General features: G+C 52.8%; 1 protein-coding gene across 1 annotated transcript in view; it reads right to left on the minus strand.

Annotated features, from left to right (window-relative positions):
• Nucleotides 1-9,307: 9,307 nt before the first annotated feature.
• Nucleotides 9,308-16,340, minus strand: part of TIMP2 (TIMP metallopeptidase inhibitor 2) — a gene marked incomplete at both ends in the record, with an annotated part of 45,544 nt that continues 38,511 nt past the window's right edge. The window contains 2 exons of the mRNA XM_080712856.1: nt 9,308-9,505; nt 12,078-12,202. Of these exons, the coding sequence (XP_080568982.1) occupies nt 9,308-9,505; nt 12,078-12,202 (323 nt within the window). The remainder of the gene's footprint in view (nt 9,506-12,077; nt 12,203-16,340) is intronic.

The following is a 16,340-nucleotide window of genomic DNA, read 5'->3' on the forward strand; positions in this document are numbered from 1 at the left end:
ACAATAACCCCAGACTTTTAGATTTCATCTGCCAGCACAACATTTTTTAAATTGAGGAGATATAAAAGTTGAATTTTTACTTTGTTACTTATGGATTTTAACTTCCATCTACAGTCACTATAATTACAGAAAATTAAGCTACTCAAGTGGTTCAAGCAAAAACATCCGCACAGGTGCAAATCAGAGCCACAGCCATGTGCACACACCGCGGCCCCACCGCTCAGCTCCCGCAGCTGCCTGACCAATCACTACCCACCTCCCCGGCCCCTGGGTACCCTGCATCCGGCCTCAGGCCTTTCATTTCACCCAGGAAGATCCCAGAATACGGGACACTCTGGACAGCAAAGACACGGGCCCCGGGAAACCTCCCTGCAATGTCGCTGGGGGTTTCTGTTTGGTCAGGACTCACCCCTTACCGTGGACAGGTAAAAATTCTGTCCTGGACGAACACACGCCCACCAGCTTCTGTTCAGGAACCACTTTGCCAGAGGATAAATGAAACTCGGGAGATTTAACCCAATTCCACTGAGATAACGTAAACCAAATACAAAACCAGATTTCTTTCTCTCTCTCTCTCTTTCTCTCTCTCTCTCTCTCTCTCTCTCTCTCTCTCTCATCATGCCAGTGCATTATAAGCAAAACATAATTTTTCAGGTCATGGCAGGAAAACCAGTCTTCTCCAATTCCACCTGAAATGTGTGATAACCGAAAAACGCACGCTCCCTGGTGCAGAAACCGAGACGACGCTCTTGGAATCACCAAGAGGCCGCTGATGGACACACTTATCAGCTCGCTCACGGCCTCGGGAAGGGCACTCTCCCCAGGGAGCCGATCGACACGCGCTTCTACCTCGGCGAGGATTTCTGCGCAACTTCCTTGGGATAGACGCCATTTAAAGACATCCCCTCGGCTGCTCCTGCCTCTGAGTCCACTTCTCCAGGAAAAACTGCGCCAGAGACTCACAGGGTCAACCACGTGTGCGGGGTGGGGGTGGGGACTGGACCCTGCGGCCGGGGCTCCCGCCGGGCATCCCCGCCCCGGAGCCCGCTCCTCGGCGTCCCGGCGCCGCGCGCCGCGCATGCGCAGGGCTACCTGCCCTCCCGTCCGCCCTGGACGCTGCGCCCCCGGCCAGGCCCGGGGCAGGGGCTCGGCCGCAGTGACCGCCGGGAAGGCCCCTTCCGCGCGCCTCGGGGCGGGGACCCCTCTGCCGCAGCCCGCTGCAGGGGAGGTCTGCAGCCTCCCGAGCAGGCTCTATGGGCGCAGGCTGCCCGGCGCGGCCAGGCTCCTCCATCCTCGCCGGCGCCGCGCCGCGGGGACCCCGCGACCCCGGGCCCTTCGCGGACCCCCAGGCGCTGCCGGGGTCGCCCCAGACCCTCGCGGGCCCTGCCCGCGGACGTCACGACCCGCTCGCTGCCCGGCCGTCCACGGGGGTGCCCCGGCCCCGCCGCACCTACCCGGCCCCTCGCAGGTCCGCGCGGCGCTGGCGTCTCCTCTACCGGGCCGCACGCGCACCATCCGGGCCTCCGGCGCCTCACACACGTGTCACCGCGGCCCTTAAAGGCGCCGCCTCCCGCGGCCGCGCCGCGCAGGCACCGAGAGGTGCGGGTGGCCTTAAGAGGCGGGGCTACCTGCGGTCCGCTCTCTGGACCCGCCCACCTCCGCTTTCCGCGCCGGCCGCAAACGTCACCTCCCGGTGCCGCGGCCTCGCCAGCCTACGCGATGACGCAAGCGCGCAGCCGGCGACGCCCCGCCCCCTGGGCTGCCCCGCGCGAGTCCCGCAGAGCACGTGAGGCGCCGCCACTTCCGGGTGCGGCCCAGAGGCGCCGCGGAGGGCTCGCCGCACCTCTCCAGTGCCGGCCCAGCCTCCGACCGCGCCGTCCCCGCTCGCGCCCAGGGCGGCCTTTGGCCTACAGTCGCCTGTCCGGCGTGCCCTTCGATCCTTGGCCCAGCGCCACATTCTCCAAGAATTCTTCCTGGATTCTCTCCTTCCCTGCTGTTTTTTGGAAGGTCTTTTGGACTTCCTCTCTCCACATAATTATTTTTCTATATACTGGGGTTAGGACCCAAGGACGTTCTACCTCTGAGCTATTACCCCCCTCCCCGACCTTTTTTTATTTCGTAGTAGGGTTTTGCCAAGTGGCTGAGGCTGGCCCTGCACCTGCTATCCGCCTATCTCAGCCTCCCGCATAACTGAGATTACCAGAGAGAGCCCCCACCCCGCCAGGTGCCCCAGCATTACTCTTAAGAACCAGGACGGTGTCTCACTCTTCGTCCTGGATCTGGCATCCGAACCAGACCTGGTGGTCTCCTTGTACAAGTAAAATGAATTCGCCCCCTCCCCTGCTTTTAAAAGCCCATGGGTAGCAGATGTGTGATTTCTGGGGATACCCATGTCACAATTGTGGTTGTAAATCAGCAATTTCTCTTCTGCCGTCTACACCCGTCGTTGGGAGCTCTGCCCCCTCTGACAGAGTTCAGTTTCTCAGAGCTGTCTTGGGGATCCTCTGTCCTCTATGGGGATTTATTTGGCAGTTTGGCCATAAAGTTGCCAACAGGCCTTAACCCCATGCAAACCAAGATTCTCGCCCACTTTCTCCTTTCCCTTCCACAAAGCTCGCTCCCTCTAAAAAGACTAACCCCTTCCCAGTACTTGAGAGGCTGAGACAGGTGGATCGCAGGTTTGAGACAACCCTTGGCACCTTAATGAGACCCAGTTTAAAAAAAAAAAAAAAGCCAGGCGTTGCTTGTAATCCCAGTACTTGGGAAGCTGAGACGGGAGGATCACAGATTCTTGGTCAGCTTTAGCTACTTAGTGAGGCCTTCAGCAACTTAGCGAGACCCTGTTTCCAAATAAAGAATAAAAAATAGGGCTGGGGATGTAGCTCAAAGATAGAATGCCCCTGGGTTCAATTCCCAGTACTGGGGGAAAAAAAAAAAAAAAAAAAGGACTGGGGATGTAGTTCAGAGGTAGAATGCCCCTGGGCTCAGTCCCAAGTACCAGAAAAAGTAAAAATAAAAAACTATCCCCCTCCCCGTGTATGCTGTTGCATACATACTCCTTGGGCACTTAGGGACACTCTCCATTGCATTAACCCTGCCCGCGTCTCTAGGGGCCAGTCCTCAGCAAGCCTCCCTCATTCGGCCTTGGGTCCCCGGTTATACTTTTTAGCACAGTGTTACTTTGAGTGCAGCTCAGTTACTCTGCCTTTTCAAGCAGCTCTCTAACCTGCATTTGGCACTAGGACTAGATTATATCAACTTTTTGAGAGTCTTCAAGGTCCTGAATTTTAAGCTCCAGTAGAACCTTGGACTCGCCTCCGTCCTCCTCCACCGGGATGGCCCAGGTCGTAGACCAATTAAGCTTTTTCTCCTTGCTCTGCCTGGGGCTCCTGGGAGTCAGTAGAGACAGAGAGGGCTGTGGCCTGAAGCTACCCGTAGAGGCTGGAATGTAGGGAATTTGCCACCTCCAAAATACGTCCAGGTCCTAACGCCAAGTGTCCATCTCTTTTGAGTATGCCTTGTGTGTGCTGGGAGAGGGGAATACTAGATTGCACCCAGGGACATTCAACTTCTGAGTTACACCGAGCCCCCCGCCCTTTTTAAAATTAATTAATTAATTAATTAATTTGTGGTACTGGGGTTCCTGGAAGCCCTTCTACCTCCGGGCTACACTCCCAGACCTATTTTTACATTTTTATTTGGAAACAGGGTCTCCTAAGCCAGCGCGCGCGGCTGGCTTCGAACCTGCGCGATCCTCCTGTCTCTGCCTCCCAAGCGCGGGGATTACAAGCGTGCGCCACCACGCCGGGCCCGCCCTTTTTTTTTTTTTTTTTGGCAGTACTGAGGACTGAACCCAGGGGCATTCTACCTCTGAGCTACTGAACAACACCCCCAGCCCTATTTTTTATTCTTTATTTTGAAACAGGGTCTCACTAAATTGTAGAAGGCCTCACTAAGTAGCTGAGGCTGGCCGTGAACCTGCGACCCTCCTGTCACAGCCTCCCGAATGCTGGGATTCAAGCATGCACCACCACTCCGGCTTTTTTTTTTTTTTTTTTTTTCATTTTAAACAGGATCTCGGCTAGGTTGTTGAGACTCGGCTACTTGCTAAGTCTGACTTGGAGCATAAGATCCTCCTGTCTTGGCCTCCCAAGTACTGGGATTACAGAGTGTACAGACTGATTTAAAATTGTTTGCAAGCTGGTTATGGTGGCATGTGCCTGGACTCCCAGTACTTGGGAGGCTGAGTCAGGAGGATCGCGGGTTTGAGGCCAGCTTCAGGAACTTAGCAAGACCTTCAACAATTGAGAAAGACTCTGTTTCAAAATAAAAAATGAAAAAGGATTGGAGGTGTAGCTTGCAGGTAGAATGCCCCTGGGCTCCATCCCTAGTACCAAAAATAAAGTAAAATAAGCCGGGCGTGGTGGGCACGCTCGTCATCCCAGCATTCGGGAGGCTGAGACCAGAAGATCGTGGTTCGCGGACAGCCTCAGCTACTTAGTGAGGCCCTCTGCAACTCAGTGAGACCCTGTTTCAAAATAAAGAATAAAAAACAGGGCAGGGGGTGTAGCTCGGAGGTCGAATGCCCCTGGGTTCCATCCCCAGACCCACACACACAAAAAAAAGTAAAATAAAATTGTTTGCAAAGGTCAATAAAACTTGGATACTTGAAACCCAGACATGTGGAACTGGTTATACCATCCTCTGCATTTTTATATATGTTTGCAAATTTCCATCATGTGACGTTTTATGTTTTGTTTTTTTTTTTTTAAAAATCACGTTTGACCTAAATACATAAATACATGAAATGGGAAGCGATCATCTGGTGTGTTTTTTGCTAAGACCCCAAATGTGGCTTGCAGGCTGAAACAGGCCCCACAGGCAAAGTGAATCCACTTGGATAACACTGAGGGTTACGCCCCTGAACCAATCCCCCCAAATATTCCACCGCATGGGAAACGCCATCGGAATATTTCAGCACTGGGTGATGATCAGGGCTCACGTTTAGTATTTTGTGGCACCGACAAGGCGCACACTTGGCTCCACGGGCCCCTGACTGTTTCAGAAAGGTTCCAGCAACCTTGTTTTTGCTTTCTAAGCAGGAGACACGATTCTTCTAGGTGCCCCCAGAATAACAAATTCTGCATGTGGCCTGGAGGGTGGGCGATGGTTCCAATTCTGACAGAAAGTCAATTTTTTTCATTGGTGACCTGGAGTAAAATGAGACAGTTGGTTAAAATTAGGATGGGGTCCCGTGTTTTCTAGCATGAGATAGGATGAGTGGAGAGAGGGGGGAATTTGTGGAGTAAAAGGGATTTGAGAGACACGGCAACTGTATTGCCCCTATTTTTATTTCTTTATTTAAAAAAATTTTTTTTGCGGGTCTGAGGATGGAACCCAGGGGCATTTGCCTCCGAACTACACCCCCTGCCCTATTTTTTATCCTTTATTTTGAAACAGGGTCTCACTAAGTTGCAGAGGACCTCACTAAGTAGCTGAGGCTGTCCGCGAACCGCCATCTTCCGGTCTCAGCCTCCCAAACGCTGGGATTATAAGGGTGCACCACCACGGCCACTTCATATTTTTATTACTGTGACACAACACTGGAGGCTGGATCATTTGTGAAGACAAAAGGTTTTTTAAGGTCACAGTTTGGAAGACTGAAGGTCTGAGATCAGGTGACTCCCTTGACTTGGCCTCAGGGAGGGCGCCCTGGGCTGTGAACCTGTCATGCTGGAGGGCATTGCGGAGGGAGGCCCCTGAGAGGAAGAGGTCACACATGTTGACCTTGCTCCATGAGAACCACATCCCCAACACAGTCTGCAGAACAGACCTGAACGGCATCCTTGCCATAGCACCAAGCACTTGCGATGCATGGATCCTGATTCAAGGCCACAAACCTTAGAAAACCCTCTGTGAGCCGGGCGCGGTGGCGCACACTTGTCATCCCTGCGCTTGGGAGGCAGAGACAGGAGGATCACAGGTTGGAAGTCAGCCTCAGCAACTTAGTGAGGCTCTCAGCAATTCAGCAAGACCGTTTCAAAATAAAGAGTTAAGGCCAGGCATGGTGGCGCACACTTGTAATCCCCGCGCTTGGGAGGCGGAGACAGGAGGATCGCGCAGGTTCGAAGCCAGCCGCGCGCAGGCTTAGGAGACCCTGTTTCCAAATAAAAATAAAAAATAGGTCTGGGAGTGTAGCCCGGAGGTAGAAGGGCTTCCAGGAACCCCAGTTACCCCCCCACACACACACACACACAAAACAAAACCTAAAAAGGACTAAGGATGTAGCTCGGTGGTAGAGCACCCCTAGGTTTACTCCCCAGTACCATGCACGCACACACACACACACTCACAAGTTAGAGGCCTGTGCCGCGTGAATGAAGGGGAACCCATCACATCCCGCCTCATCCGCGCCAACTTAACCAAACCATGGTCACTTCTGTCTGGCCCAGCCTTTGCTGCCCCAGCCCACCCGGTCTGTTTCCCTCGGACCCAGAAGCCCCTCCTCCCCAAATGGGAGCAGCCCTCTTGAGGGTGCTCAGCCCCAGTCTTGGAGCAAGACAGTGGCAGTTCTCGACACACAGAGAGCCAGGCTTCTTTTGATAATACTGTTTATTGTCCACTGACAGAGCAATTGCTCAAAAATGGTACAAAGCGTCAGAGACATGCGCAGTCTGCTCGCTGACTCCACTCGCCTGCGTTCCCAGCACAAGGGGGGGGGGGTCCTCAGACTTCATAGTCCAGCATGAACGCGTCGTTCCCCCCAACAATAACACAAAGAATCCAAACAGAAACAAAATCAACAAAGCTTTAAATTATGGCAGCAAGTCCGGTATTCCTTAATACTTATCAAGCAAAGATTTGAAAACAACTACAATGTAAACTTCATTTTAAATATTTTGAGTTGCTTGCATGGTGAAAAGAAGAGGGAAGACAGAGTAGAGGTTCAAATATAACATATAAATTAAACAATGTCGCAGTTATTTACTAGGAAGGTAGTTGAGTCCCTCTGCCCCTTGGCCGCCGCCGAGAGACACTTCATCCCCATCTGCTGGTTTTTTGATTTTTATCCCCTCGGCACGGTCTGAAAAACCAATGTACGTGGATCAAACCTGAAGGTCATCTTTTCGAACCAACCTACTCAACGATCCTGTCCTTTGTAAGATCTGAACCAGAGAACAGAAGACGGAGGCGGGCAAAGCAAAGATACTCAAAGAACCAACGAGAAGGTCCGAAGGGATCCGTCCACCCAGGCAGTCCCGCGCCATGCTCTCCACTCCGGGGCAATGCTTCCTCGATGCAGAAACCTTGTTTGGTTTTTTTTGTTTTGTTTTGTTTGTTTTCAAAAGTACAATTCTAACACCTACCAGGGAGGGTAATAAAAAACACAGCACGGGATTAATTACAGCGGATGTCGAGAACAAACCCAAGCTGAAGTCAGCAGAAACAGCAGGAGCAAATGTTACCTATGATATCACCGCGCAGGGCACGGGCGGGGCGGGGCGTCATATGGTCGGAGGGCTCGTGGCGGTGTATATACTGAGATCACATGGACTGGTCCATCATGACATCTTACCCACTTTACAGCACTATACAGCATGAAAACACCCTTAGGGCAGGGGCTGGTTCCTAGGTATTCTCCCGGTCTGTTCTAGAAGGGGAGGTCATCGAGCTCTGCGCTGACCAGGTCCCGGGTGGGCAGGGGGCTGCGGCCCCTCGGGGGTCAGGCGTCTGCGGTTGTTTTGGGGGCCGCTGCAGGATAGAACAGGCTGCTGAGCGGATGGTGGCCGGGATGCGTGGCGCAGAACCCCTTATGGGCGGCCGCGTGGTTTCACGGCGGGCACGCCCGTGTTACCTGTGTGTTGACGTGACACGCACGCATGTCCTTGCAACAGCTCATCTTTACCGCGCGGGTAGGAGGGAGAAAGAGATTATCTATTATTACCGAGAAAACGCTGCCTACTTCACCTCCATTTTATTGGCCTCAGAAGAGTGTTTTTAGGGGAAAAGGGGTTTCCCAGTGATGTGTCTTAAACGGGTGATCTTTGTGACGTAAGACACGGAAGCAGACCGCGGCATACCTGCAACTCAGGCTCACGTGGTATCTGGGAGTTTAGCTTTAGAAAGATGAGATGTCTCTCAGAATGGGCCACAGGGTCCTGGGGGCCCAGAAAAGTAAGAGTGCCACACAGCTGCCTGCTCCCCGAGCCTTCCCTTTAGCGTGGGCGTCTTACGCTACGCTTAGCTAACGTCACTTAGAGAATTCCATGTGCAGACGGCGCCTGTGTTGGAGGGAGATGTCACTCTACCTGCCAGGGCACCCAAGACCAGCTTTTGATGTCCTTACTGAGCACAAATAGTGGACTTTGTCACCCAGGCTGCTGGCTGACATCACCCCCAGGAAAGCAAAGCTGGGTGGCTCCCTCCTGCCAACTGATGCCAGGCGGGAAGGAGGCAAAGGCACCGTGAGAAAGAGTGTGCACTAGGCAGCCGTGCCCCCAGACCCGGGCGCCCGGCCCAGCACAGGGCCTCGCAGACGTCCCCTCGGGGCGGCAGACTGTGCTGCGGACGAGACCAGAAACACTCGGCCAAAGCTGAAATGCGGCTCAGCGAGGGCATCTCCCTCCCCAGCTCTCTGGGACCGTGAGGGAGGCACCTGCTGGAATTCTGCAGATTCACAGAACCGAGTCAGGGGTCCTCCAAAAACGAGCTGCTGCTTCCAGGGCGGCTCCGGGTCTCGGGGAGTCACAGGTGCTGGGAGTCCATGATGGGGCCAGGGAAGATGAGCGGCCCTTGCAAGGGGCACGGACTGCCTCCCTAGGCCAGGGGGGTGGCCGCTGCAGAGAACGAGGGGCGTGCCCCTCGCAAGATGACAAGGACCTGGTAGGCCTGCTACACGGTCTTGCGACGACCCTCAAAAGTTTCTGCAAAATGCACATTTCCAGGCTCCGCCCTAACCAGGGTGGGGAGACCCCTAAATGCTGCCTGCCTGGCATCTGTGAGGATGACGAGGAAGCCCAGGTAGGACTTCCGTGTCCCGCACCTGCCTGAACCCCAAAATCGGAGACTGAGACACCCTATGCCCAGGCTGGTGGACAGAGGGAGTGTGGGAGAGACGATGGCCCACCTCTCCCTCCAGACCCAAAGCATGTTTAGGAGAAAAATGGGGGGAGGGGTAGAATCACACTGATGTGTACCCACTGGGGTGACTGTTTTATTCATGCTGTTTCCAGGAAGGAATGTCAGAGCTGGACCAGTCTCAACCCTCGGAGGCTTTTCAGTTGGCCACAGGGTGCCGTCCACCTGCTTACGGGTCCTCGATGTCGAGGAACTCCTGCTTGGGCGGTGCCGCCCCGCGGTACCACGCACAGGAGCCGTCGCTCCTCTTGATGCAGGCGAAAAACTTGGCCTGGTGTCCGTTGATGTTCTTCTCCGTGACCCAGTCCATCCAGAGGCACTCATCCGGGGAGGAGATGTAGCACGGGATCATGGGGCAGCGCGTGATCTGTGGGGAGGCACCCACAGGTGGATTCAGCTGGGGACTGAGGAAGGGGAGAGGCCAGGGCGGCTCGGGGGGCATCTCCAGAACCCAGTGGGTGCTGGCCAAAGACACTGGCTGATCCTGAGCTCCCCATGCGGCAGCAGGCAGCCTGCCCAAGGAACCTCAGGGCCTGTGGGGAGCTTGTATGCCCACCCACCCGCACAGCCCTCAATGCTGCGGCTGCGCCTCTGCCTCGGGACAGCTGGTCTACCTTCTCTACCATCCAACGGCTTCAGCTTAGCCCTCCCTCCTGGAGGTGCGAGAACAACAGCGATCACAGTAACCTGTGGTCTTCTATTTCCTGGTAGCAGATTGCAGCCCAGGAAGAAGACCCATACCTTGCTCTCAAGCACATGCTCCGAGGTCACGAACAACTGGCCGTTTTGGTAAAGGAACTTACTGGTACAAGAGGAACACTGTCATCTCTGTGGCCACGCAGAGACAATGAAGCCCTTGCTTTGGGTGTCATGCTGGGCACAGAGGAGCGTGCTTGGTGTGTGTGTGGCTAGACACCATGGGGTGGAGTGTACACCTTACACGAGCTAAGGAATGAGTGAGCACTGGCCAGAAGGGGAGGAGGCCCCTCTACCCCCTGCCAGCAGCTCCTAGGAGCAGCACCGGCTGCCCCAGCGGCCTCAACACAAGGCGGGGTGTGGTGCTGCAACTCCTGGTCCAGGCTCACTGCTGGCCGGATGCAGGTACCCAGCAACCCTCCCTGCACTGGGGCCGGGGGAATCACAGGGTGTTGCAGGCAGTGGAATCCCAGCCTGGGAGCCTCGGGGGAGATCTCCCCGCCCTTGCCTGCATCTGAGTGTCTCTTTGCTCCACACAACTGCTGGCCGACTGTAAGAAGGGAGGCTAGTGTTTTTGATGTTCTCAACACACAGGACCCATATTGTCTACACAGGGGCATATTGAAGGCCCTATATGTGGGACTTTCTTTTTTTTTTTTTTATGGTACCAGGGATGGAACCCAGGGCCATTCTACCTCCAAGCTATACCCCCAGCCTGATTTTATATTCTTTATTTTGAAACAGGGTCTCACTGAGTTGCAGAGGGCCTCACTAAGTAGCTGAGGCTGGCTTTGAACCTGCGCAATCCTCCTGTCTCAGCCTCCCAAGTGCTGGGATTACAAGCATGCGCCACCACGCCCGGCTTATATGTGGGACTTTCTGAAATGCTGGGGTAGCCACCGTGGCTGAGGCACACAAGTATTTGCACTTGTACATCCGTAGAGAAATAACCAGAGAACAGTGTTTTCCCCTGTGGAATTCCTTTTCCTGGAAAGCTTTTCTTCCTACAAGGTACAGGCCACGATGTTAGATTCGTGTCTTAGATTCGTGCCTCTGCCTTCAAATCCCATCCTGTTACTTTCGAAATGTCCCTGGCCAGAGATGCCACTCAGGGCCAAAGGCTCAGTCCCCAGGCTCAGTGTGTGTGTGTGTGTGTGTGTGTGTGTGTGTGTGTGTGATTGGGGATGGAACCCAGGGGCATTCTATCTCCAAGCTACACTCCCAGCCCTATTTATTTATTTATTTATTTATTTATTTATTTATCTATCTATTTGTGGTACTGGGGTTCCTGGAAACCCTTCTACCTCCGGGCTACACTCCCAGACCTATTTTTATACTTTTTAAAAAATTGGAAACAGGGTCTTTTAAGTCAGCACAGCTGGCTTTGAACCTGAGTGATCCTCCTGTCTGCCTTCCAAACGCGGGGATTACAAGTGTGCGCCACCACACTGGGATATTCTTTCTTTCTTTCTTTCTTTCTTTCTTTCTTTCTTTCTTCCTTCCTTCCTTCCTTCCTTCCTTCCTTCTTTCTTTCTTTCTTTCTTTCTTTCTTTCTTTCTTTCTTTCTGCGGGTCTGGGGATGGAACCCAAGGGGATTCGACCTCTAAGCTACACCTCCTGCCCTATTTTTTAATTCTTTATTTTGAAACCGGGTCTCACTGAGTTGCACAGGGCCTCACTAAGTAGCTGAGGCTGTCCGCGAACCGCGATCCTCTGGTCTCAGCCTCCCAAATGCTGGGATTACAAGCGTGTGCCACCACGCCCGGCTTTTCTTTCTTTCTTTATTGGTGGTACTAGGGTTCCTGGAAACCCTTCTGCCTTCAGTCTACACTCCCAGACCTATTTTATACTTTTTATTTGGAAACAGAGTCTCTTAAGCCATCAAGGCTAGCTTCGAACCTACGCAATCCTCCTGTCTTCGCCTTCCAAGTGTGGGGATTATAAGCGTGCGCCACCGCGTCTGGTTTTTATTCTTTATTTGGAAACAGGGTCTCACTAAGTTGCAGAGGGCCTCACTGAGAAGCTGAGGCTGGCCGCGAACCTGCAGCCCTCCCGTATGCTGGGATTACAAGTGTGTGCTACCACGCCTGGCTTAACAGCCTCACTTCTGAGGGGTTGCTCCTTCCCAGGGTGTGCCCCTCAATCAGGACCCAGCAGACCGAGAGGGATGGTAAGCCAGGCGCACATGTCAGCTGTCACCTTGAGACCACGTGAGGATGCCCGGCCAGGACCCGGCCGCTTACCTTGCACTCGCAGCCCATCTGGTACCTGTGGTTCAGGCTCTTCTTCTGGGTGGTACTCAGGGTGTCCCAGGGCACAATGAAGTCGCAGAGGGTGATGTGCATTTTGCCGTCCCCTTCGGCCTTTCCTGGGGAGAGATAAGAATCAGGACAAGTTCCCTGCTTCCCACTCATCTACAGGAGTGTTGAGATTTGGTCTAAGAATACCACAGACTGTTTATTCTACATTTGAAAGTAATGTGTGAAAGCCGGGCGCAGTGGGACGCACCTGTAATCAAATGTTTAGGTGGCTGAGACAGAAGGATCACAGGTTTGAGGCCAGCCTCAGCAAATAAGTGAAACCCTCTGCAATTTTGCAAGACTCTGTTTAAAAAAAAATGTGGTGGCACACACTCGTAATCCCAGTACTTGGGAGGCTGTAATGAGAATATCGCAGGTTCGTGGCCAGCCTCAGCAACTTGGTAATGCCATCAGCAACTTAGTGAGACCCTGTTTCAAAATAAAAAATAAAATAGGAAGCCCAGTACGGTGGCACACGCTTGTAATCCCAGCATTTGGGAGACTGAGGAAGGAGGATCACAGTCCGTGGACAGCCTCAGCTACTTAGTGAGGCCCTTTGCAACTCAGTGAGACCCTGTTTCAAAATATAAAGAATAGCCGGGCGTGGTGGCGCACACTTGTAATCCCTGCGCTTGGGAGGCGGAGACAGAAGGATCATGCAGGTTCGAAGCCAGCCGCGCTGGCTTACGAGACCCTGTTTCCAAATTTAAAAAGTATAAAAATAGGTCTGGTAGTATAGCCTGGAAGTAGAAGGGTTTCCAGGAACCCCAGTACCACCTATATACATATAAAGAATAAAAAATAGGGCTGTGGGTGTAGCTCGGAGGTAGAATACCCCTGGGTTTCGTTGCCAGTACCTCAAAAATAAAATAAAATAAAATAAAATAAAGGCTGGGGGTGTAGCTCAAAGGTAGAATGTCTCTGGGTTCAATGCCCAGTACCACAAGAAAAGTAAAAAATAAAATAAATTAAAAGGATAAAACTGGCTGGGGGTATATCTTGGAGGTAGAATGCACCTGGGTTCAATACCCAGCATCAAAATAGATAAAAATAAAGTATGTCTACTGCAGAATCCATAAAAAACCACAAGAAACAATAATGATTAAAAAAAAAATCTCCCGTATTTCCATGTTCTGCAGCTTTTCAGATGCAGCTCCTTCTGACCTCGACTCTTGCAAACCTACACTCAAAGGCAGCTCGTGTGGTACGTAGGTCTCTTGTTTCCTGTTTTCCTGACCACCAAATAATATTTATTTATGAGCATTTCTCTCATTTGAGGTTGAATTTGTAATCCTGCGTTTTTCCTTACGTTTTAGCAAAGGGATCTTTGCACATTGGAGACCCGATCTCAAGTCCCTTCATCAGACACAAGGAGGCACTGTTCCCCCCCAAACCCCGGGCTCCTTCGGCACTCTCTGCCCTCTGCACAAGACATCACATTGGTGACAGCCTTGGCATTACCCACGGAGGAGAAGAGCAAACGAGGGTATTCCAGAGTACGACAGAACCTGTCAGTGCCCATGGAGGACATTTAAACCCTCATCGTTCCTGCTACCATGGCACTGTGTCAAATACCAATGCCCCGGGGCAAGCACCGGAGCCTGGCAGAGCCCACGGGCAAGTCCCTGAGGGGCACTCAGCCTGCAGCAATGTCTGAGCACCTCGCTTGACACAGTGTCAGCACATCAACTTAATAATCGCAGGCGCAGCCCTGGCTGCACACAGAGAGCCCACTAATAGAATCATAGCTCAGAGGGGTAATAATGCAGCTTGTCGGCTACACCCCTGTCATGAATAGACCAGGCTGCTGTCTACAGCTTGAGAAATACAAATGGGCTTGCTGGGCTCTCTGAGCGGGCACCAGCGACATCCAGCGGGCTGGGCATGCTGCCTGGTGGTGCAAAATCGCTGGGTTGGCAATCTCATGCTCTTACGTTTGAGTTAGCTGTTCCTCATCTTCAGGAGTGCAATTTGTCTGTGTGTGTGCAAACATGTGCAGGGATTGAACTCGGGAGCATTCTACCTCCCAGCTACATCCCTGGCCCTATATTTATTTGTTTGTTTGTTTGTTTGTTTGATACTGGGGACTGAGCCCAAAGTCTTTCTACCTCTGAGCTACACCCCAAGCCCTTTTTATTCTTTTGTTTGGAAACAGGGTCTCACTAGTTGTTTGAAAACAGGAAACTCTTGGTTTCTGAGAGTCTCACTATGTGGCTGAGGCTGTCCTTGAACCTGTGATTCTCTGGTCTCAGCCTCCCAAGTACTGGGATGACAGGCATGCGCCACCATTCAACACCCAGAGAGTTGAATCTTTCTAATGACCTTCGTTCCTGGGCCAAGGTGAACACTGGAATGTCACAAATACCATAGCATCTCGGGGTGTTAAAGAAGACCCCTGTTGGTAGAATAAAGATCTGGTTGGGCTTGCATGATACGAACATCTGTTGCAATGTTCTACTTATGTCTAGCTTGGAAAAGCCAGGCATGAGTCTTGGATACAGAAAAACAGGAATTAATTAAAATGTGTAACTAAGGGTTGTATGTTTACTTTGCCTTTCGGAGAAGAGGACTGCAAAAGAAAATTACAGGGCCACTTCTGTCGGAGTTTCTGAGCGTGGTCTCATGGTGCCCGACTCCACATGTGAGGCTGAGTCACCAGCCGAGAGGAGGTGGGCTGCCTCGGGCCATGCGGTCACACTTGGGGCCACGGCCAGCCCTGGAGGAGTGGCTTTCCGTGTCCCGTGATTTCTGGTTAGCCCCTGGCTCGAGGTCCCAGCCTGACCCAGAACTGCGAGTAGGCTTTGTGTCTCGGATTCCATCTGGAGTCCAGACAGAGCCCGGAAGAAAAAGTAGAACTTGAGAGGTTCCTGGGTGATGGGGAGAGCTGACCTCCTCCTGTTCCCTATCCGAGGACAGGAGGATGAAGCCACGCACCCCTATTGGTGGAACAGCTGGCCTATGGGCAGGTGGCCCATCGCTGAGCTGCTCCAGGGAGTGGACCTCAAGGGAGGAGGAGCGCTGGGGTCACCTGGGGCTGCCCTGGATGCGTCTGTCTAGAAGCTTTCAAGGATGGCTTTCCATTGCGGATCCTTTCACCAATGCCAGGGGGCCGTCCCCCTGGTGATGCTTCAGGCCAAGCCAGCCCTTCTCAGACCCCAGGGCCGGCTCCGCACCCGCTCTTCAGTTCTTCTTGCGGTGCTGTGGCACACACACAGGCCCAGCCACCCCCAACTTCAGAAACAAAAGCATCAGCTGACCCCTGGTGAGCGCTGACCGAGGCGCCTGGCCCCTCCGTGGGCCCCGCTTTCATCTTCAGGACAGCTTCAGGGGCCCAACAGTAATGTCACCCTTCCCGGTCCACAGACAGGCAGGGGAGGCACCGACTGGTCCATCACTGGCCAAGAACATGAGCTGGTCAGGGGCCAGGGAATGGGTTCAACTCACACTGGCATGTCCCAGAGTCTGTGCCTGGGCATCTCATGGGATACCTGCTGGTTTCCATTCGTGTGTGTGTGTGTGTGTGTGTGTGTGTGTGTACGCGTGTGTTACTGGGAATTGAACCCAGGCGTGCTCTACCTCAGAGCTACACCCCCGGCCCTATTTTTTATTTTTTTTTTAATTTGGAAACTGAGTCTCACTAAGTCCCTGAGGCTGTCCTCAAACCTTCAATCCTCCTGTCTCAGCCTTCCAAATGCTAGAATCCCAGGTGTACGCCACCCAGGCCCAGCTAATGCCAGGCTACTTTTTCTTTTCGCACAAGAAATCCTTATCACTTGGCATCTTTTATTGTGTACCATCATGGAAACTTCACAGCGCTTCTTTGAGATACTAGGAAGTGTCGAAATTGGAAAGCTAATGATATAAAATTGCACGCAGAATTAGACGGAGAAGGGCGCCCATTCTGTGGAAAACTTAAAAACATATGCATGGAGACAGGAAGGAAATTCTGACATTTGCTACAGCAGAGATAAAACTTGAGGACATTATGCTCTGCGAAATATGCTAGACACAGCGGATGTTTGAATTACTTGTACGAGGTCCTAGAATAGGCAAATTCGCAGAGACAGGAAGTGGGATGGCCAGTGCCAGGAGCCGGGGAGGGAGAGGCGGGAGCGCGTGGTTCATGGGGATGCTTTCAGCTTGGATGGCGAAGTCCTGGACATGGACACTGATGGTTACACAACACTGGGAATGGACCAAGTACCC

This window comes from Muscardinus avellanarius (assembly GCF_963383645.1).
Source record: "Muscardinus avellanarius genome assembly, chromosome: 16".
Lineage (NCBI taxonomy): Eukaryota > Metazoa > Chordata > Mammalia > Rodentia > Gliridae > Muscardinus > Muscardinus avellanarius.